Below are 24,156 nucleotides of genomic sequence, written 5' to 3'. Positions count from 1 at the left end.
GACAATAACAAAATTTTCCAAAAATCTCTTTAGTACCTCATTCATAAGTCACATGAAGGTGCTTGGTGCTTGGCACATTGGTTAGTCCAAAGGGCATGACTAACCACTCATATAGACCCTCCTTCGTCTTGAATGTAATCTTCCACTCATCTCCCTCTTGTATCCATATTTGGTGATAACCACTCTTGAGATCTATCTTTGTGAAGTACTGAGCTCCACTCAAATAGTCCATATGATCATCCATTCTTGGCAAAGGAAACTGATACTTGATGATTATTCTATTTATGGCTCAAGAGTTTGTACACATTCTCCACTCTCTATCCTTCTTTGGTGCCAGCACTGTAGGTACTACACATGGACTTAGGCTCTCTCAAATCAAACCTTTCCTCAATAGCTCCTGAACTTGTTTATTTAGCTCCTCAGTCTCTAGTCATCCTATGAGCAACCTTGTTAGGCAAACTAGCTCCTAGGACTAAATCTATTTGATGACTGATTTGCCTTACTGGCCGCAACCCTTTTAGAACATTATCAGATATGATATCTCCATACTCACTTAATAAACCTATAACTTCAAGTGGAATTTCACTACTACCTTCCTTATCTTTTCTAGGAATTAAAGCATAACACATATGCTGAAGTTTCATGCCATCCAAAAATTTTCTTCCATCAACAAGACATATCCTAGCACTACTACATACCTTTTCACCCTTCTTTATCAAGGGCTTCGATTTGTGGTGAACTCCATCCTTTGTTAGAGAGTATGTATTTGTATGCCCATCATGTATAGCACACCTATCAAACTACCATGGCCTTCCCAACAATAAATGGCAGACATCCATCGGGATGATGTCACAGAAAACCTTATCATGGTAACTCCCAATCTTGAACTTTACCAAACATTGCTCACTAACCAGGACCTTATGATCATCCTATACCCAAGCAATCCAATAGGGATGGGGGTGTTTCTCCCTCTTCAGCTTTAGCTTTGAGACCATCTCCTCTGTCATCAAGTTGTTAGTGCTTCCACCATCAACAATCACATCACAACATTTGCCCTCACACTTGCACCTGGTATGAAACAAACTCCTGCTTTGTCCAGGTTCAGTCTCACCACTGAGTAAGACCCTTTCATTAACTAGAGCCTCTCATCTTTTTGCATCCTCTGAATGTGATTGTTAGTGTAAATAATTAATTATTATTACACTTTACTTAAGTTTACTTAGGTTAATGCATTATTTTATTATTTATTAGTTAGACACCTAGGAGTATGCATACTCACATGAGTTGTCTTGTTGACAACATAGGAGTTAGCATATTTATCTGAGTTGTCATGTAGACAACATAGTTGTTTGCACTTTAATTAAGCACATGGTGTCTACAACATCTTTTTATGTGACACACCTATGTAAGCTTATCCTCTCATCATCACACTAACTTCTGTGCTCAATGGAGGATAATCCACTCTTAGTGGACATGTGCTTAGTTGTGAGTCTTATCATTTCACTAACTCTTAGTCATTCTAGAGGCCTTTATATTCAAAAACTCCTAGTGTGTATGTACATCAATTCATTTTCATATTATTATTCTGATCATACTTTATTGGTCCATATTGTGCTAGTGCTTGAGCTTCTTGACCTTCGATGATTTTTCCCCAAGGTAAATTCTTACATGGTATTAGAGCTGAGGGAGCTTCTCTTTTTCATAGCCATTAGAGACCATTTTTGCTTCACCTCTCGAAGAACCATGATTCAGATCTAAAGTATCTATAGTAATACTACCTATGCATGTGGGATAATAAAATATACTCACGGGACGACTTACAAAGCATATGCGTCCAACAACACTACTCTAACAAAATAAACAGAAGGAACACACAGGTTCCTAACAAGTTATTGGAAGCATTTAGAGCTAAAGAAGACCTCACCATTTCATCCAGAGGATTGATTTAGTGAATTTTGACTATAAATTTGCCTACTGTAGGGCATAGTCAAATATGAGGCAAATTGTTTTTTACAAACCAAAACTTGAAGGCCTAATTTGCGAAATTGGTATGATCTCTTTAGATCTATGCAATTACTTTTTTAGATCTAAATATTTTTGCGTCTCTACATTTTTTCTTTTTAGAATTGCATCTTATTTTCTAACCAAACTTAACTCCTCCTGAATGCTAGGTCTTAACCCACTAAGGTAACAGGCAACCTTCTCCTTGTTTGCTTGTGCATGCCCTGCCCTAATAAGGACTCAATAAAATTCCTCTATGTATTCCTGGATAGATTTTCCCACTTGCTTTAACCCTTGCATCTTCTTGAACAAATCAAGTTTCTAATCAACATGAATGAACTACTTTTTTAGTTTGTCTACCATGTGATCCCATCTTTTGATTTTCTCCTTTCCTCTTCTATTTCTTTCCAGCTGAATCTCTTACCACTAGATTTTAGCATGGCCTTTCATTTTGACCTTCAAAAAATCAACCCTATCAGGGTCCCTGATATGCTCATACTCAAAATATTCCTCCAGCTCATTGATCCAATCGATCAACTCATCTAGGTTTAGATTTCCCAAAAATATGCTGACGTTAATTTTAGGTCTTTTTCGAAGCTTGGCAATGACCCTAAAAAGTCTCTCCTTCACTTGGTTTAGGACTTCTCCATCTCCTTCCCCTTCCTACCCAATATTTCCTTCTTCTTCATTTTCTTCCTCACTTTCGTCACCTATGGCAACGTTCATCCCTCTATGGATCTCCTCCTGCAATGCTTGGACTTGTCTCTGGAGGGATCTAACCTTAGGAGTAATAGCTCTAACCCTTCCACTATGCTCCCTTTGTGGATGCATCTTCTTGTATCAAAACCCACAACCACACAGTCTTGGTGCAAACTGCCTCACAGTCGGTGCTCTGTCTACACACTCAGGAAAACCTACTCTGATACCACTTGATGAGGGAACAATCCAAGAAAAAAATGAACACAACAAGAAAAGGGGAATATTATTATCAGAAATGATTTGCCACTACATTCAATAAAATGAAAATAGATTCCACAACATGCCCAATGGGCTTACAATGTTATCGAATTCTAGAGAAAAACCTTCTCATAGTACCTTCTCCCAAACTCCAAAAATTGTCCTTACAATGCTAGAAATGTCCTTAAGTAAACCAAATTAGGTTTAGGGTTAGAAATACATTTTAGAATATGCCATTTGGCATCCACCACCAAAAAAAAAAGGTTCTAGAAAACATGTCATAAGTCAGTGTAAAATTAGAAGAATCTAGAAATGGTAGTCCAACTTCTGGGAGGCATAACTTTTGATCTGAGACTCCGATTGACAGACCATTTACATTTTTAGAAAGCTCTCCAAGCGCTCTATAGCTCTATGGACAAGCTTTGTTCATCCCCCATTTTTTAGACTCATAAGATGCCATTTAGTGCCTCAAATTTGACTTTGAAGTGCTCTTAAGAGGTCTCTAGGCAACTTAAAATTGCAATAACTTTCAAACTGTAAAGCTTTTTGACCTAATTTTTTTTTGGAGTACTTTAAATTTGAAGTATAATAATCCCTCTGACTTATACTCTAGCTCATTATAATTATGGCTCAATTACAAAATAACCTATTTTCTACATTGGCACATATTCCAAGGTGCTCAAAAACTCTAACCCAGAAAAGCAATAGTGGAACTATGAGAGTTGGAATCTTTATTTGACCCAAATGGGTATCCAAAAATAAAAACACTTTAAACAGAAACTAGCACTAAGCATATTTTTGGGTGATATAGGATTGCCCTTACACCACTCGATGCTCCTGTATCAGTCTAGCTGGATAGAGACGTAGGGAATTTTTTTGACCAAAGTCAATGCACAAGTGAAGATGATGTGGCAGACCAACCACCAAATAAACTATCGACATGTGGCAGCCAAGAAACTAATGATTAGATGACACTTGGCATGGATTTTAAGGTGTTGAGTTGGTGGGAAGGACACTTGGTGAGTTATCGCTATCTCGCTAGTCATGTGGCTATTGCTGACTAGGATAATGCTATAGCAATAGGCCTCCAAGTGGTAGGAGAAATGAGGTGCAAATGGTGATTTGGTGCAAAATACCAAGTAGTGATGTGGATCAGGGGTGCCACATGTTGCGATGTCGCTATGTCACAATGATGTGGTAGGATGTTGATGAGGATAACAATAGATCGACACGTGGCAGTAGGTGTTGAGGTGGTAAATTTAGGACGGATGGACAAGATTGCACCTCATGGCACAATCAACTACTATTGTTATGTCACCATGGAGAGTTTCTGACTAGTTAACCATAGTGACATGGCAACCTAATCAAAGCCTGCCACGTGGCAGCGAGCTTGGTCAGATGTGATAGTCTAAGGATGAATTAGGTGGTGCCACATGGTGCCCATGTGGAAAAGTTGTCCAGTGTGTTTGACAAAGTAGGTGACTTAGTTGAGACTAGCCAATTAGAGTGTGACATTTGTCACAGGCTAGTCAAACTAGGTTTGACTAGGATGGAAAAAAAGAGGGAAAATCCAAGTAATTCAAAAATTTAAATTTTTAATGTTTTTCCTCAAACAAACATACAAGGTCATTTAAATTGGATAAAGTTTATATTATAAAGTTCAAACTTTATAATGTGATTAAATATTTACAAAGTTGAAGGGCTTTTGTGTCAAGTTCTGAACCTAGTTTTCAAATGGTTTCCTTGGGTGTTTCTCTTAAGAAAGTATAGAACTATTCTATATCAATGAAAAGCTCTCAGAGCCTAGTTTTTAGATTTTCTATTTATCTCTACACATGTATTAGTGGATAAGAGTTACAATGAGTTTTTTCTTTTTTTTCTTTTTTTCAGAAGCTCCTTATGCAATTGCATTCTAGTATACGTTGTTTAGATTTAGTTTCTGGGAAAATGATGAATTGGGTAGGTGCCAAATTTGGAGAGGGTCTTAGTAGCAGTGTTATTTCACCTCCAAAGTGGTCTACTATGGATTTTGGCAACATTTTATAGTATATCTAATAGTTTTATTAGAAGTATTCTTTTCTCATCATTTTGGAAGAGATTTTCAAGTTTGTTGAAAATAATGATGAGATCTGATCCAATTTTCAATTCTAGAGAGATGAATGATGTTTTGTAGTAGCATTGGAGGGAGATTTGAGTGGACAATGTTGATTCTAGACCAGATCCAAGATTCTTTCCTCATCTGTATCATTCTTTCTTCTTTCATTGTATAGGGTTGGTTCTAGACTTTCTGACAAGTTTTTGTAGCTATGATACCGCCAAGATTGGATGTTGTTGGTTCCAAACTATTGAGCTTAACTCTAGCTATGATTCTACTATTCTCCTCAATATTTCTCTTTTGTATGAACAACAATAATAAAGATAGAGTTATAGTTCTGATCTGTCGGTGTGTTTTATAGGTCTTTCATGCATCTTGAATGTACTTGTTTCAAAGGAATGAATACAAAGAACAACAAAATTACTTAGTTTCATTGTGACTTTTCTTCTTTCTCTATTGTTTACAATCTTTTGTGGTTTATGGACAAATAACATAGATCTAGTTGTATCTCATTCAGGGTTGTATGTTTTGATGTGATTTGCCTTTGATTCAAAGAATCATGTAAATTCTTAACACATTTTGATAGGGTTCTGAGTTTCATGAGAAGGATGTCTGGTAAGTATGAGGTTCAGTTTGAATATTGGGATGTCTGATTCACAAAGTGATAGGATAGATCACCAGTACCTGATGTATGTTATGCTTTATGGAATACCCAATGGATAGGGCACTGATAAGCTACATGATCAATTTAATTTATTTTTGCATATGGAGTTTTTTTGAATTCAAAATCAAATATTAATTATCCATTTCCCTTTCTATTTATGAGCTAAAAGGATACCCTCACTCAGCTTTTATATTTCAAAGGTTTTGTATCTTGCTATTGCATACCTTTGTTATTGCATAAGTATAGGAGAAATAAGGGTTTTCAATCTACTTTATCTAGATTTAGATGTATGTTTTGGCAATTGGTACCATATGAATGAATCTGAGCTCTACCCACCTAGGTTTTGTAGAGCCTAAAGTAGAAGGATTTCAACCTTATAGTTGGCCTGGGTTCTTGACAAATTGTGTCCATCATATGAGATAGCTTCCCTTAGATGCAATCCTATCTTGTCTACCTGGTAGTTGAAATCACTATTAAATTAGAAGCCAACAACCTCATTACCTCTTGTGACTAATGTATCTAATCCTTTCCTTTACTGTTGCATGGTACTTTTCTTTGCAATATATTCACCTTTTTATTCCTCTAGCATATCCCCTCTCTAACACAATTTCAGAAACAATGGCCTCAACAACCTTAAAATGTTCTAAGTAGGTCCTTATATGGAAAAACAATTCTTCTTGGATCCATAACTTGATTAGGGTTCAAGAAAATTTTGGAATTTGCCATTGATCAAGATATATGATCTAGAATCATTCTTATCATCTTATTCCTCTTCTTTTTATTTCATTAGTACATATTCTACCTTGGGATCATCACTAGTCAAATCAATCTTCCCAATAAATCTTAGGAAATATTCAACTCAATCTATGCAAATATCTTTTCCTGCTTGGTGGAATCGAAATACATAGATTTTAGTGTCATTCCAAATTTTTTTGCTATGTAGCTCAGTAAACACTCTTATCATGCTCAGTAGATGTGTTGACATTTGGTGTCAATATGCTCAACTAATCTTGTCTAGCTTAGTGTATCCTTCACTCACTGTACATAGATATGCCTGGTGTATATAGTGCTTAGTTATAACTGTCCCATACATATACTTATGTTCTATCTTGGCTAGAAAAATATACCATGGCTCGGTAACAATGTTCACTGACCAATAACCTCTACATTCACTAACTAACCTTTTGCACTAATGACAATATGTAATGTCTATAGGAGTTAAAAATTCTTTCTCATCAATAACTTATACTCAAAACACATTTATTACCTTTGACACAATTCTTTGTCATTGGTATGTAACTAGTCTTCACCAAAACATTTGTAACTCTCAAGCTAGATCAACACATAAAGCTCTGCAACCATAGACATAATCTCTACACTCACTTTGAAACATAAACCCAAATTCACATACTCAGGAATACTGTACATTGTCCATAATATCACGCTCAATGCCTTATAATACACATAATAATAGCATGTCTATCTCATCTGTAGACCTCATGATCATATATTGGCATCAGGGAAAATATTTGTATGTCAAGAATAATTTATCAACATTCCAACTCAACATTATCCCTTATCATCAACAATATCCCCATTTGGCATTGATGACAACATATATGTGAAAAACATTACTCCAAAAGTAGCATCTAAATACAAATGTCTAAATATCCTCAATAATACTCCCCATTCATCATAGATCTCCCCCATTAGGAAATACTTCCCTCAAATGGATTTTTTTCACATATTCTCTTCCCCTTTAATATTATTGGAAAAGGTTGCCAAAATAATTTCAAACTCAAAAAAATCTCCTACTCTAGCTATTCCTTTGATAATCTATATGTTTCTTGGATCAAACATACTTGCTACCCAAAGGGAAATCAAGTGTCACAAAACATACCATGTGCTCTAATTACCAAATATTATGCCCTTAAACATATCTAATGAGCTTTATAAGCTTAACTATAACCATAACTACTACTCTCCCTGAGGAGTAGTAGTACGAAACTATAACATCCTAACTTATGATAATGCTCTAATAACCTCTGGATTGACATGTTCCCACATCATTTAGCTCTCGCAAGGTAGGGCCATCACCCTAAACATAGCTCTTAGATGCTCAAAGTTTTCTTTAGGCAAAGTCTTGGTGAAAATATCTTCTATTTGTTCATGTGTGCTTATAGATTCCAACTTCACTTCTTTTTCTACAACTTTCTCTCTCAAAAAGTGATACTTGATTGATATATGCTTAGTCTTTGAATTCAGAATTGGATTTTTTGATATATTAATTGTACTTGTATTATCACGATGAATAACAATAGGATCACCAATTACAATACCAATATCCTTCAAAATTTGTTTCATCCATACCAAATGCAATTAATTGTAGTAGAAACATACTCTAATTTAGTAGTAGACTAAGATATGCAATCTTGCTTATTGCTTAACTAGGAAACCAATCTTCTTCTAAGAAAAAAGGCTCCCCCACTTGTACTTTTCTTGTCTTCCACACTTCCTACCCAATCAATGTTAGTAAAAGCATACAAAGTAAAATAATTAGATCTATCATACCACAAACCATAATCTAATGTTCCTTTTAAATATCTAGATATTTTCTTCATAGCTCCCAAATGAGTCTCTTTAGGTTCTGCTTGACATCTTACAACAATTTCAACAACATTTGATTTATTTGGTCTTGTGTGAGTTAGATGTTCTAATCCACAAATTATTGACTTGTACCATATATGGAATGTATTTTGTGAGTCATTTGTAGAAGATAATTTGCAACATGTAACTATAGGTGTTCCTAGTGACTTAAAATTTTCCATTTCAAGCTTTTTTCAAAAAATCCTTGAGATACATAATTTAAGAAATAAAAATTCCATATTTATTTTGAGTGATTTGAAAACTTGGGAAATATTTCATTTCCCCTATCATTGATCTTTCAAATTCACCTTTCATCTCATCAGAAAATTTGTTATTCATTTCATCATTTCCACCAAATATGATATCATCAACAAAAACTTCAATAATTAAGATACCATTAAAATTAGTCCTTAAGTACACATTACTATATGCACTACCTTTCTTGAAACCAAGATGTAAAAGATACCTACCCATTCTAGCATACAAGCCCTCAGTGGCTGTTTCAATCCATACAATGCTTTCATCAATTTGCATACCATGTCTTCTTGATCAGTTACTAGAAAACCATCTGGTTGTTCTATGTATACTTCTTCTTCAAGCTTGTCATACAACAATGCAGATTTCACATCCATTTGATAAACCTTGAATTCCTTATGAACTACATAAGTAAAAAATAATCTATCTGCTTCAAGCATAGCACGTGATAATATATTTCATCCAAATCAATACCTTCCTATTATAAATAACCTTTACAAACTAATCTTTCTTTATTTCTTACAAATTCACTTTGTTCATTCATCTTATTCCTAAGAACCCATTTAATTCCTATAAAATTCTTATTCTTAGGCATAGGAAATAATTCTCAAGTGTTATTCTTCTCAATTTAATTCAATTCTTCTTGCATTTCATTAATCCATGATTTATCTTTACAAGCTTCATTAGTAGTTTTAGGTTCTACTTGTGAAATCAAACACAATTCACTTCTTATCTTAGCACTTGTCATTACACCTTTTCTTGCATGACTAATACCTTGTTCTTCATAATGATTCAATGATACATACCTTGAAGTGTTAGGAGTTCCCCTTGGCTATTCAACATATACTTAAATCCCATTATCAATCTTACAGAACTCTTCTAGTTCTTGTTCCTAATTCTAACTCTAATTTTGATTTTGACTTGTAGATGCTTTATTCCCTTCATTATCTAAATCATGAACATAAAATCTTTTTTGTACCTCACATATCTCATCAATATTCATATTAGAACTCTCAATTATATTTCTCAATTTGAAATTATAACATCTACATGCTTGCTATTAGCAGAGAAACCAATAAATATCCCTTCATCAATTCTAGGATCAAATTCTCCTATCTCACCATGTCTTCTAATATAACATTAACTACCAAATATTCTAAAGTACTTAAATTAAGGTACAAAATCAAACCATAATCCAATGAAGTCTTACCAATGCCGTACCTAGTGTGAACTCTATTTGAAGTATATACCATAGTAGTAACTACTTCCCACTAATATACCAACCTTTCTTTCAACAAAAAATGTCATTGTAGTATCAAGAATAGTTTTAGTTCGCCTCTCTTCTACTCCATTCTTCTATGAGTCCTAGGTATATAAGTCAACATGTAAATCCCATGCTCCCCAAAAAATGCATTAAATCTTTTTGATGTAAATTCAATACATCTATTTGATCTCAAACATTTTATCTTCAAACCCAATTCATTCTCAAAATTTTCATTGTAAATCTTGAAATTATCAAATGCCTCATTTTTTGTTTAAGAGGTGCAATCCGCATCATCCTAGAACAATCATGAAAAAAAAGTATAAATAATTTCTCACCATAGTATGCCCTTGTCTTTGTAGGACCACATAGATATGTACATGAACTAGATCTAAACTTCATCTATAAGTACGAGTCTTGCTCTAAAAACTATTCCTTGTATGCTTTCCCACAACACATTCTTTACACATCATGTTAGTAGGCTTCATTATCTTAGGTAAATCTTGAATTGTATTAGAATTATTGATCTTCACCATGTTATCAAAATTCACATGAAAAAACCTCTTATAACATAGCCAATTGTCATCTATCTTCACAATAAAACAACTCACTTCTAATGGATTCAGCTTAAATACAATACCTCTTACATTTGTACTTGATGTGATAATATTTCCTAATTGATATATGATTGTGCATTTCCCATCTTTGAATTATCATAACTGATGGTGGTGGGGGGTGAATCACTTGTGTGCTAAATTTATAAACTTTACAGTCCTCAACCAAATGACTAATGAAAGAAATAACAATGCATAACAAGATGAATAAGATAAAATTCAACACCATAAGATAAAAGATTTTTGGTCTTGAGGAAAACCTTGTCAAGGGAAAAACCTAAGTGGGCATGATACCCACAAGATCATGCACAAATATGAAAATATCTTTGTTAGGAGACCTAACCCTATTAGGACTTGATATATAGAATTTAGTACATCAATTCTTGTTAAAGGCCAAAACCTCTGGTAAAAGGTTGACAACCCTATTAGGATTTGGTAGATAACAAAATGTTCACTACTAAAGATAAATTCTTGAAGGGTAAATGTTAAATCCACCTTCAAGGGGACTCTTTGTTTGAAAAATGAAAGGTTATATCCACCTATGATGAACTAGACTAGATGAATGACAACTCAATTTCCTTTACAATTCTAGTAAAGTACATAAGGAACCATCACAAATTTCAATCATACCTCAATCAAAACATCTAACCAACCTTTAAAGCTGGTTTGATATCCAACAACAATGCTCACACATACATTCACATTTCTATACATTACATTCCATAAGTTACAACAAAGGAATTACTTTCCTTTATACAAGTTACAAATACACAATTAGGTCAATTTGCTAGAGCTTCCCAAATAGACAAATAATTACATCAACCAAAGCTAAGGCACAAATGGTACCTATTACAAGTATATCAAAATTATAATTATCAAAACATGCACCAAGATCCACGATCAATGCTCATCGATCCATAATACATGCTACATCATCCAATTGGCTCCTGATTATCCAAATGCTACACACAAGAGACCAAAACAAAATGGACCAAATGAACCATAAATCCATAAGCTTTCACTAAACCAAGTCTTCTACGATGCCTTATGCTTGCGTATAATTATTCATGCTTGCTAAAAAGTTGTACTCAAAATATAGTGACTACCTTTGGCATACTTCTCTCTCGTTGGTCTACAACCAATCTTCACCAAAACATTTCTAACTCTATTAGATCAACATATAAAGCTCATGACCATAGACATAATGTCTACTCTCTCTCTAAAACATAAACCCAAGCTCGCATACTTAGGAATGCCATACATTATCTGCAATATCCTACTCAATAGCATGTAACACATATAATCATAGTCGGTCCATCTAATCTTTTCAAGAACCTTATGAGCATATGTTGACATCAAGGTAAAAACTTGTATGTCAACAAATATTCAACAATAATTCCAGCTCAACAATCTCCCTAATACTCAACACATACAAGATTGAGACACATTTGAGTTGCTAGTTTCTCTTTTGCTCGATCAAATTTTAAACAAGATTGACATCACCAACCTTACACCATGGTGGAAATATTGGTGGTGATACCCAAAAACTACTTTCCAACAATATAAACCTCACCAAGGTTATCAATGGCTTTCACACCATTTACCAATGGTGGATGTTTTCAAGTAGTGTTGGCATCTACAATCCCCTCATTCCACATGAAGACTATGTTTTATTATAGTTTGGTATTGTTAGCATGAATGGTGATGATATTCCTACGAGGGGGTATCCTAGCAGTGTTGGAGACATATTTCAGTAATTGTGTGTTGCATTCATGACATAGTTTGTCATTGATGTCAATATACTAGTTATTTTGTGAAGAGTCGCAGAGCAATAGGCATAGATTGGCTTCACACAGTTCTAGGAATAAAGACCAACTTATGTGCACTTGGGGTTATGTTCTAGAGTATGTCTAGATGCTACAACTAAGAGCACATATAGAAATATGGAGACTGAACAAAGTTATGAAGATTTTGGTGAAGGCATCTTTTAGGCAACATTTTTGGAAAGTGGGTACTGATGTTTGGATTTTATCTCCTAATAGAGATGGAATCTGGTAGAACGAGCTGAGAAAGAGGTTGAAGACATGTTGAAGATGGCTTGGTTAAACACACATAATTAGATGATCAACGAGTGGAAAGTTATGAAGACTATGAGCCGATAGATTACTTGTAATTGTGAAAATATGTAATATTGTAATCAAATGTGCATTACAATATCTTAAGTTGGTCCTATGTTATTATTGTAAATTGGGTAAGCCTCAAGACTGGCTCAATGATTTATTCTAGGACTTATAAAGAAAAGGTGATTTCCTTGTAGTTAGGTATCTAGTGTGGATATTTTGTAATCAATGAGACCATATTGTATTGTTCGAGCTTTAATGCAAATATCTTTTGGATCAGAGAAGAAATTGGTGTAGTTAATGCACAATGAATTTACAAGGAACTATATTTGGCAAGATAATTGTTGATGTACATTTGTATATTCAGTGAGCATAGTATTGAAATTGTTTGGACAATGGGTCCTTTTGTCTTCCTTTCAACAATAGGGTTGACACAACTCCTAATAGGGTTGGAATCTCCTAACAGGGATTCAAAGTCTCCTAACAAGGACTCATATGTATTGATTATACTTCATTGACTCCTAACAAGGTCCATCCTTTAACAATGAGCATTTATATTAGTGCATCATCTTGTGGGCATCATTCCCACTAGGGTTTTCCCTCTGGTCAAGGGTTTCCCTAGTTAACAAATTTGGTGTTATTGTGTATGGTTATATTTCTATGGTTGTTGCATCTATTGCTTATTTGTTTCAAAATTAAAGAAGATATTGAGAGTTATTTTAATTACATAATTGATTCACCCCCCTCTCTTAGTTATCTTGGTGGACTTTACTTTCTAATAGGTCTAGCATTACAAAGCCTAAAAATGCACATTTTGCTTGGCATATTCTTTTCCAAGACTTAGCTTTGGGTTTATGTCTCCACCATTGAGGTATTCTAGATGCTCGTTGTGCCTTTTAAGGTTAGCCAGAGTCTTTCCTTCACCTTTTTTTCTTCTACCAAATAACTCAATACTGCTGGGTTTGGATCTGTGATTTATTTTCTCCATTTAGACACAACATGTTGTCTTGGCATATGGTCCTTCCGGGAGATAATCCTCCACTTCCCTTTTATTTCCCACAATTTTGAGACACTATTGAAATGGAGATTCTTTTTGCTCTTTGGAAAGACAAAAATATTGCTTTTAACGTGTCTTGGTAGATACTCATGCATCTTTATTTGCTAAAGCTTGTATCTGCAATAATGTCAAGCTCCAAATTTAGATCCAGGTTGACAAAGTCACCCTTGGGGTGGCCCGTTTGCATGAATTGTTGCAACAATAGGGAAATGCTCTCTACACTCTAGCTAGGTTTCGTCCATACGCTTCCATCTCTAGTAGATATTCTATGTCGTGGGTAGAGTTCTTCTAGAAGGCAACCAAACACTTCACCCTCATATGCTCCTCATTGCCATTCTCCCTAGTGCCATCTCTTGTTATGCGGCTATGCTATTCTGCCATGCTATAGAGGCTCCCTTATGTTTGGGCACCCATCGCCTCTCTTGCTTGGGCTCCACTAGGCTTTGCTGGCTGGCCTTCTCAACTAGAAGCTTTCGGTTAGCCTTTGTCTTCCAAAGGTTTCCCTAGGTTGGCATTAGCGATTTCTCCACAACATGATAACAAGGAAATTGAGTAAGATAATGTTAATGACTGAACTGTTGTATACTCAAAAATAGCTCAAGAACTTGGTTGGGGAAAGAAGGATGAACTAGATTCTTCGCCTCCTTTAGCTACTACCTTGGCTACCGTAGAGTCTTCCTTTTTTGGACTTGGCCCTTTTTATTGTCAACTCTTGCTTTAGGTGTGGCTCATATGACTTTTCTTAGTTGCTTCTGAACCTTGTCCATGTGCTTTTGATTTCTATACTTTTAAGCTTAGCCCATATGACTTTGGAGCTTTATCCAAAAGAGATTTCTCCTCCTACTAAATCATTATAGTCTGTTGGATCAACAATTACATATAAAAAAGACAAGAAACAACGATGAATGTGAAATTATTAGAAACAAGAAGAAACTAAAACAAAAGTTTAACCACTAACGAAAACCACTCAAAAATTTAACACAAAACCTGTAAAACTAAATAAAAGCTAACAATTCCGAAGATAACAACGATAATTATAACATACGTGCGAAAATGGGAAAACACACAGACTGAACGAACAGTCTATTTATAGCACTGATTGAAATAGTTACAGGAACAAAATTGTTAAAAGAGCTTTATGGAGTTCTCTCTTCTGGCATTATAGAATAGCATTACATACTATGTCCTGTCGCTTGCATCGTTCTCCGATTCTACGCGAGTTGTTCGACTCCTCCATCCACATTTGCCTGTGAAAAACCATAGCTTTTATTTACTCATCTTTGTTGCATGCAGTCTCGTCTTAGCCGGAAAGGGCAGGGGGGAAAGAGCGTGAGAAGTATTCAGTGCGATTCATTTTACCTTTGCTTTCTACCCAAATTTAGTGATGCCCAGGGTAGTAATATCGTCTTGAAGCAAACCCTGCTTCCGTGAGCGTATTGAGTTGGTGATGGACAGTTATAAGGTCACTGCCCTGCTGAAAAGAGCCACCGAGACCAAAGACATACATCTAGGCAGACTTATCCACGCCTTCCTAATAAAGACTGCATACCAGGTAAATGGTTTTGAAAAATAGAAGTCTTTCAACGATGAATGCCAAATGCAATGGTTTAGAGAATGCACACTAATTGTTTGACAAAATGTCTAATGGATTGGAATGAATGCAGTGTATGCCCAGTTCGGACACTAATCGAAGACCTCCAAACACTTACAACAGATGGAACAGAGAAGACCAGCGCGGAGTTGCAATGCGAGATGGCCAGCGCGAAGTTACAGTCCAAGAAGGGCAGCGCGAAGTTGCAATGCGAGATGGCCAGCGCGAAGTCACAATCCAAGAAGGGCAGCGCGAAGTTGCAATGCGAGATGGCCAGCGCGAAGTTACAATCCAAGAAGGGCAGCGCGAAGTTACATTCCAAGAAGCCCAGCGGGAAGTTTCTGCACGAGAAGACCAGCACGAAGTTATTATCCGAGAAGACCAGTACGAAGTTACGACACCATCGGAATCAGCTTGAAAGCCTGTTCCGGTGTAGAAGCTGCTGAAAAAAGCGAGCAGACTTGGGCTCATCTTGTAAACGTCGGATTAGAAGGCGCGGTTTTTATAAAAAGAGCTGTGATTGACATGTATGCGAACTGGGGAAAGAGGAAGGACGCACGCAATCTGTTCGATAAAATGCCCGAATGCATTGAGGTGCCATGGAAAAGTTATAGGGACGTGTGGTTCATTTGTCAGAGGAAGGGAGAAGTCAAGAGGATATATGAGCAACTCTTAGCTTTGTTTAGGGTTTGTTCAATTTCAGCAGCTTCGGAACAAGGTAAGTAGATTCATGCTCTTGCTATCTATGCGCATTGTAGTTAATGTTGACTGTGGGTAGTTATCTTGGGGACAGGCTAATCTTTAAACAAAATGTATTAAAGACAAAACAAAGTGAAAACTTTTTTTTGTCTAGATTCAGGAAAATTTAGTGATTTTTTCCAATTTTTTTTGGTTGTTTTCAACTACAAACTATACAGATCATGAAGATCAAATGCTGAAATTTTCGGAAAAATTCATAATGTTTTTGATTTTTTGAAAATTGATCAACAGAGAATGCTTGGGTTTGTATTATTTGCTTTAATGTATCTGATCTCACGAAAAATTATAATTGTGGTTTATACCTAGCTTGAGCTCATGAATGTGTTTGAGTTGCTTGACCAAATGCGAGATTACGTAACCCTAAATTCTGTGCTTTCTGTTGGTAAACTTTTTTTTGTCCAGATTCACGAAAATTTAGTATTTTTTTCAATTTTTTTGTTGTTTTCAACTACAAACTATGCAGATCATGAAGATCAAATGCTGAAATTTTCGAAAAAATCCATAATGTTTTTGGTTTTTTGAAAATTGATCAACAGAAAATGCTTGGGTTTGTATTATTTTTGTATTATTCGCCTTAATGTATCTGATCTCATGGAAAATTATAATCGCGATTTATACCTAGCTTGAGCTCATGAATGTGTTTGAGTTGCTTGATCAAATGTGAGATTACGTAACCCTAAATTCTGTGCTTTCTGTTGATTTAGTATATATAGGTCATGCATATTTTACCTCTGTGAATGGAGATTATGTAGTAATAATAAGGATGGATTACTGTACTTGCATGGTTGGCCTTCTTGGCCGGGTAGGAGAACTAACTGGTGCAGAAATTTTAACCAAGGAAATGCCATTTTCTCTTGATATAGTTATATGGCCGACCTTGGTTGATGCCTGCACAATCCTTTGCAATCCAGATTTTGGAGTTCTAATAGTACAACACATATTTGAGTTGGATTCAGAATATGGTACCAGATGGGATCCTGGCTTAAGCAGAAGAAGTGAGGAAACTAACTAATGATTGGAGGGCTACATGGGAAGTAGGTTGCAGCTGGAGCAAAGCGAATGTCAAGTTACATCTCGTTATGGTTGGAGACCCCTTGATATCGCAAATAGATGAAATGCATGTAGTTGGAAATATTGACAGAAGAAATCGAGGAACCAGTGTACATACCTGATACAAAGTATATGCTTCATATAGTTGAAATGGATAAGGAGGAATGTTATCTTACCTACCATACTAAAAAGCTAGTGATTGACCTTGGGTTCACAAACTCCTCTGCATGACAATATTTTAGTACGACTCATAGTTTACACCTCCACCAAAGTGGACTGAGTATTTTCTGGACGCCTCAAATGGCTTACATCGCCACATCTTTAACAGTCGGCTGGATTTGGGAGCGATGTTTTTCAATTGATTCTAAAAGACATGCCTTTCCTGCAATTGTTTATCTTTTCTTGTTGCTACTGTTTCGGAAATGATATTTTTCGTTGTCCAAACTATCAGGAGAGAGTTCTATTGCCAAACGAAGCTTTACAATCTTATTAGTTCCTGCCGTGCAGGAAACTATTGCCTAGAGGTTGCCGTTAACTCATTATTAAATCATTTTTATACATCCAATCTCTATGGCCGAATTTTTAGTTCCTGCCCTATCTTATTCTTCTACCACGGCTGAAGCTGCTCGACGTTTATCACTGGCAGGGGATATTCAGATATTCGCAACAATCGACGCGAGAGAAGAGGGGATAATCGACAATCGAGGCTAGAGAAGAAGGGAGAATCGAGGTGGATGTCAGGAACTCATAAAGGTTTTTTCAGGCTTTTCCACAGAACGAGGTTTAGGGCCGGTCGTTGCTGGAGATTACCAAAAGCACCAGCTGGCTGCTATGGCCTTCCCTCCTTCATGCAGGTGTGACGCGTGCCTTTATCTTTGGACTGTAGCAGACCCCTGTGGCAATTACAAAACGGAACTAGACGAGCTTCTTCTGTGCAGGATACATTTGTTGTACTGGCGATAGGAATAGACCGATGTGTTTGCGGAGGTTGCTGAGAGGTATTCTAACCCTCGTTTTTGTTCTGGTGCTTCTAAACAATTCGCATACATCTAGTTCCATGTATACTGTCGCATAATTGAACCATTTGTTTCTGGATTCAATTTAATTGTTTTTCCCCAAACTGTTATCTCCTTGAAAGAAAGCTAGCATCTTGAACTATAAGGGAAGATAAGGTAGCCTTACACACACTGGCATGATTGAAAATGTCTGTCATTGGTTTAACCTGAGAACTGAGGCTTAACCAGGAAACCAATCTTGTCCTGTATCAAGGTCCTTTTCCAAAAATATTAACAAATATTTTCCATCAATTGACACAAAAGCGTGAAATCTACAAGGCCTCGACCACTGGAAAAAAATCAATTGATCTTTTCACTTTAGAGTTCCAAGATTTAGAAATCCATGGATTTATTATTCTTAATGGCTAAACTTTCTTTGGAAACTTCTCCTTACATAGCACGTCTTAACCCAATACCCACAACATCCTCCATGTGGAATCGTATCCCAAAACGGATGCTTATCTTTTGCTTGGCTTCCTCATTTCTGCCCAAGTTTCCTCTACCATCATCAATCGGATCTGCCAACCTCTATTTGCCAGGCTCCTTAGCTTTGAAATCAGCCATAGAGGGATACACAGCAGGCACATCAACTGCTAAACCTAACAAACACCAGATTCCATACATTCCCTGCTGCTACAGTTGCATGATTTGAATCATTAGATTTTGCAGGGGAATGAGCGGGAGAGTTGATGTTGACAAAAGATGACCTGTCCTTCTATTGTAAGAAATGTTATCCTCAGGTTCAGGTCTGCAAAGCATCCGTCATTATATCAAACAATCATTTTCTATATGTTGGTATTTTTTGACGAAATGAGAATGGAGGAGAGAAACTGATCTGGAATAGAATTCAAAGTGGATGAAGTCGCTGTAGCATTTTTACTTATATGTCTTACACCTTGGGAGGGTTCTGCACAACTACAAAGTTCTTAAAAATAAAATTTGAGTGCTTCAATCAAGGCCCCAGACTTAACATCAAGAGGATTTGTCTCTCTGTTATATTGCTACTGTCAAGTGCATTGCAACTTCGATGCCTTGTTTGTGATTGAGTACAAAATAAAATCCTTATATGCGAGCTTTTTGTTGAAGGGCTTGTGCATTCTTTACCTTAAATGCCCTTTTCTTGTTTGGTTATGGTAAAGTTCTTAAATAACGAGTTTCTTTGTGAAAGGCTTGTCCTTCATTCTCGCATAGATTCAATTTCACAATTCCGGTTGAGTTATTTCCAGCTGTGGCTGATATTTTTATGCATTTTTATGGCTATTTATCTGGTTTTGAATGTTTAGAAGTCTCCATATAAAAATTTGAAGAGGCCCAATTTGAGTATAAACTCGTGTATTCATATTTTTTTAATTTTATGTCTACATTGATCTTTCCCATAATAATTTGGATAGTCCCAATCTCGCATTCTTGTTGCTTACATTTCCAAATCTCCAGAGTATTGATTTCAGTAATAATCAACTGAAGGGGTAACATTCTATCCACTGCCGCTAACCTTCAGTACCTAACAGAGCTCTGCTTGAGTAGCAATGCATTGACGGGTAAAATAACCCCTTCCATAGCTCAACTCTCATCTCTATATGTGCTTGATCTAAGAAACAATACATTAGATGGTTCCATCCCCCTCAACATTAGATGCTATTTCAAGTTGCACAGTCTACTCTCTTCCATGTGTTATGTCTTTGTACTGCGATGTTCTCGTTTACCTCAACACTGCCCATTCCAGCCAAGTAACTCAAACCCGCGTAGCCATTCCTTCCTTCACCTGACCACTGCCTTTCTCTTCATTCACTTGGCAGGAACTAAGCTGCCCTGCAGCCCTTGTTATAATATAGTAGTGAAGAGTAGAACAGCCACAAATGAATTGAAAAGGTAAAGTTAGTAAAATTAACAAAACTGAATGTTATACAGAATGAACCTGCAACGGTAATAATATGTAGTATTTAGATATAGTAGTCAAGTGCAGTTTTGACAGGCACAGATAATTGAAAAAGGAAAGCTTATAAAATTATTTTGACCCTAAGGGGAGACGTATGCTGACTCAAATTATTATAACACATTAATTATAAAAGATATGCCAACATTTATATATACTGACATATTTCTATGAAAAAACAAGTTACAAACAGTTAGTCTTCCGGTATTATAGCACAACAGAGTATGAATTGTCGCTTGAAACACTCTGCAATTCTACTCCGGTTATTGCACTTCCTCTGCTCCACCTGTAAAACACCCCAAAAAAAATTAGTTCTCATATTTATTGCATGCAATCACTTCTTATACGAAATGGAAAGTGGGGAAAGTTAACTAGTATATTTCAGCACGATTCAACTTACGATTCAACTTACCTTAGCTTTTGGAATTGTTTCATACTTTATACCGCTGCCGAAGTGGAACAAGTTCCTCCTGGATCTAGCTGTGGCACTCACACAAGTAGACGCCTCAAATGACTTACTTTGCAATGTCTTTAACACACGGTTGGACTTACGAGTTATGCTTTTGAGCGGATTACTCAACAGATGCCTTTCCTGCAATTCTTTATGTTCTCTTAATGCCACCCTTTCGGAAACGATATTTTCCATTTTCCCAAGTATTAGGAGAACCAAATTTTCTGAAGGAGCAAAGTCCAATGGTGGATTTTCAAATTTGCTAAAACGACGATTGACAATCTTATAGACCAAGTATTAGGAGAGCCAAATTTTCTTCAGGAGCAGGGTCCAATGGACTATTTTTTATTGCCAAAGGAGGATTGACAATCTTATTTATGATAGAGTAGTCAAGAGGACATCTGGCACAAATAAATCGAAAAAGGAAAGTTGGCAAAATTATCAGAACTGAATATTATGTTAACTTACAGAATCAACCTGCAGGATTACAGAATCTGCTGAATCAACCTGCAGGAGTAGCGAATATCAGTTTTGACTGCCAGAAAGAAATTGAAAAAGGAAAGTTAGCAAAATTAATAAAATTGAATGAAATGTCATGTTTTTTTCATTTAGTCATTAAATTAAGGATATAAGTGCCTACTGACAGATTAAATGTTAGGTTGATTTACAAAATTTATCTAAAAGATCAGTGTTTAGATCCTGCCTTAAATTTTAATAAACCAAAGAGTGTTTGTTTGCTGATATCCAGTCAGACAATCTTGAGTTGCACTTCCCTGTTGACTGAAATAAATTTTTTTAGCTGTATTTGATTTGATTATAATGATTGGAAATCTTTTTTTGTCATTTAGATTGTGGATGTTTTAAAATTTTTTTAGCTGTATTTGATTTGATTATAATGATTGGAAATCTTTTTTTGTCATTTAGATTGTGGATGTATTTTAAATCAAGAAAAGTGCTCATTGTGTTTACAAAATCCTATCAAAACTATTATAATATTTTTTAGCTGTTCCTTAAGTTGTCACATATTCTTGTGTAAAGAAGAGGTTGACACTGGTTGGTTCTTCAATTTTCAAGGTGAGATTAACTCTAAACACTTCAAAAAAATTTAATTAAATTTCTCATCTTTTTATTCACTTGCATAATAAACATTTCACTAATTTTATCTTAAGATTGTTTACATATCGGGTGCTCTTTAAGAGCAACAATTACAACAATTACAACTTATTCAAGTTCATTTTGAGCAATTACACTAGAAATAACAATTGGAAGACCATGAGTCACAACTTAGAATCTACTTCTTACAATGAGACGAATACAACCAATAGAATACCAAGAGTCATAACTTAGAATTCCACAAAGATGTCCCTCTTGGAATTTAAACCAGGATGTCAACAATGAAAACTCATTGCTTCAACCAAACTAAACCCCTTGGACAACATCCCACTAATTTGAAATCTATTACCTTCAAATATTTAAGCCCATAATCTTGAATTTCTTAAATATTATTTAAAAAACTCTTTAAATCAATATTCTTGAGTTTCATTCAAAAACCAATCGGAAAAAACTCGTTGCTGCCACCTGATCATTTTCTCTACATTGTTATAGCATTGTAAAGGGAACTACAATAGTCAATCTCTATTTGCTATTTCTGCATAATTCAAACTTTCAAAAAAATTGTTTGTAATTAGCTGCAGTGACAAACTGTGTAATGTCATTTGATTTTCATTTCAAATTTTACTAACGGATGGTTTGTAGTTTGATATTCCTAATCTATGCAGAACTTCGTGAAGATGTTTACTGAGAATATTTCAAACATTTCTAACAAGATCAAAACCTGTTTGTACTGTCTTACCAGAAAATGGTATTCACCTTTACAAAGAACATATCACTGAATACCCTGACGCATTTGGCAGAAGTGAAACATGTCAAAACAAAGAATATTTTTCTTAGATACATCGTAAAGTTTAGATATACGCTACATCAGATGTGTTAGTGAATGTAAACTCGTAGGTTTTATTGCTGTGTACCACTGACAAAGAAAAATATGCAGATGATATCCAAGCATTTGTAGAGCAGAATGGGGATGTAAATGTTAGATATCCAAGCATTTGTAGAGCAGAATGGGGATGTAAATGTTAGGAGGTGACAAAGATGAGTCTCTTGATGTTTGGGTTTTTTGGTATGGAAAGAGTAGTCGGACAGACTTCTGGAGAACATGTGGCATCTTGTCGCATGAAGTATGTAAATTTTAGAAGTTGAAACATAATATGAAGATCAGAGACATCCCATTTCATAGATGTAAATATATTGTAAGATAAGATCACTAGTAGAGAGGATATAAGAATAATGCAATGGTAAAAAAATTGAATATAGAAAAAGGAAAAGTAAGAGAACATACGATTTGAATAAAGAATATAAGGAGTTAGAAGGAACCATATGATGCACTAAATAAATATAGATAATGCAAAAATTTTTGGGTCTTAATACGATGTTTCATATATGTTTTTTCATATTTTGTTAAATAGATATTATTTTTTCTGATCTAATTCTCTGTTCTCTTAATAGGTTTGAATCGGGAACTTTGGTCTGTGTCTCCAGATTTCTTGCACACGTGGTTGAAGGTAGCTGTTTGTGCAGAGGATAAGCATTCATATGAGGTTTTCCGTGGGAGTTCTTAGGTGGCACCTAATTGAAAGATTAAAATAGGCTTTAACTCACATATTCAATCTCTCTCTGTCAAAAATGAGCAAAATATGACAGTATTCTTATAGCTAGCAGCATACTGTAAGCAAGTACTTCAAGGTTTTTTCTTTTATACATCAGTACGTGGTTTTCCAAAATTCATAACAAAGACAAACATTTGTTACTTTTAAATCCATCTTTTTAGTAACTTTTGTTTTATAAGCTTATATTAAAATTATTCTTTTTTATTTTTGCCTAGCATTTATGATTTTCAATAAAACGGAGAATGTATATATTTAACTACCACTATTTATTAATAGTATTTTACTATTTGATAACCCTTTATAATATGTCAGATATATGTAATTTTAGGAGGTATGTGTCAAATTAGAATTTTGTTAATAGAATTTTATTATAATAAAACTTGTATTATGCAAGTGGTTGTAGTTAATATAGTTTAATTAATACGCTTCATTTGTTTGAATATAGTTATTATTTCCAAATAGTGTAAACAAATTTCTTATTACTCTTATTTTTATTAGTACTAATCTCATATCTACATTTAGTGTTATTATTGTTATAAGAAATCTAAAGCGTTTTAATTACATCTTTTTAACTATTTCGATTATATATTCATTTAGATGTTATATATGCTAAAATTTAAATTATTTTTAACAAATTGTAGATCTTTATAACTATTTTCATTATATATTAATTGAGATGTTATATGTGCTAAAATTGAAATTATTTTTAACAAAGTGGAGACCTTATAATTTAGGTGAGCTTAGAGATCTTTTGGCTTTATAAAAAGCCCTATATTTAAATTAATTGCATAATTCATGTTCGTATGTTAACATATTCACACTTACCTACATTTTATTTTTAACTACTATTTTAGCATGTGGTTGTAGGATTTATTCTAAGTTTTACTAAGTTTGGAAGTGTGTCCTAACCTTTTATATCTA

The 24,156-nt window shown here is 35.1% G+C and overlaps 1 protein-coding gene across 1 annotated transcript; it reads left to right on the top strand.

The window, feature by feature from the left end:
* The first annotated feature begins 14,678 nt into the window (after nt 1–14,678).
* On the top strand, nt 14,679–23,383 carry LOC149565261 (pentatricopeptide repeat-containing protein At5g50390, chloroplastic-like). Its single transcript, XM_089818811.1, has 3 exons — nt 14,679–15,222; nt 15,335–15,979; nt 23,075–23,383. The coding sequence occupies exons 2-3, from the start codon at nt 15,385–15,387 to the stop codon at nt 23,185–23,187; spliced, it is 708 nt and encodes a 235-aa protein (XP_089674937.1). The 5' UTR covers nt 14,679–15,222; nt 15,335–15,384; the 3' UTR covers nt 23,188–23,383.
* Nucleotides 23,384–24,156: the final 773 nt, after the last annotated feature.

This window comes from Cupressus sempervirens, chromosome 3, assembly GCF_028749045.1.
Source record: "Cupressus sempervirens isolate cs-2001-9-10 chromosome 3, ASM2874904v1, whole genome shotgun sequence".
Taxonomy (NCBI): domain Eukaryota; kingdom Viridiplantae; phylum Streptophyta; class Pinopsida; order Cupressales; family Cupressaceae; genus Cupressus; species Cupressus sempervirens.
Note: the sequence above shows the minus strand (reverse complement) of the source record. Positions and strands in the feature narration are given on the sequence as shown.

Bases quoted from the DNA above. Each gene is read 5' to 3' on its own strand.
- LOC149565261 (XM_089818811.1), top strand. From the start codon at position 15,385: ATGGAACAGAGAAGACCAGCGCGGAGTTGCAATGCGAGATGGCCAGCG. The intron at 15,980-23,074 runs GTAAGTAGATTC...TTCTCTTAATAG, and splicing joins TTCAGCAGCTTCGGAACAAG to GTTTGAATCGGGAACTTTGG.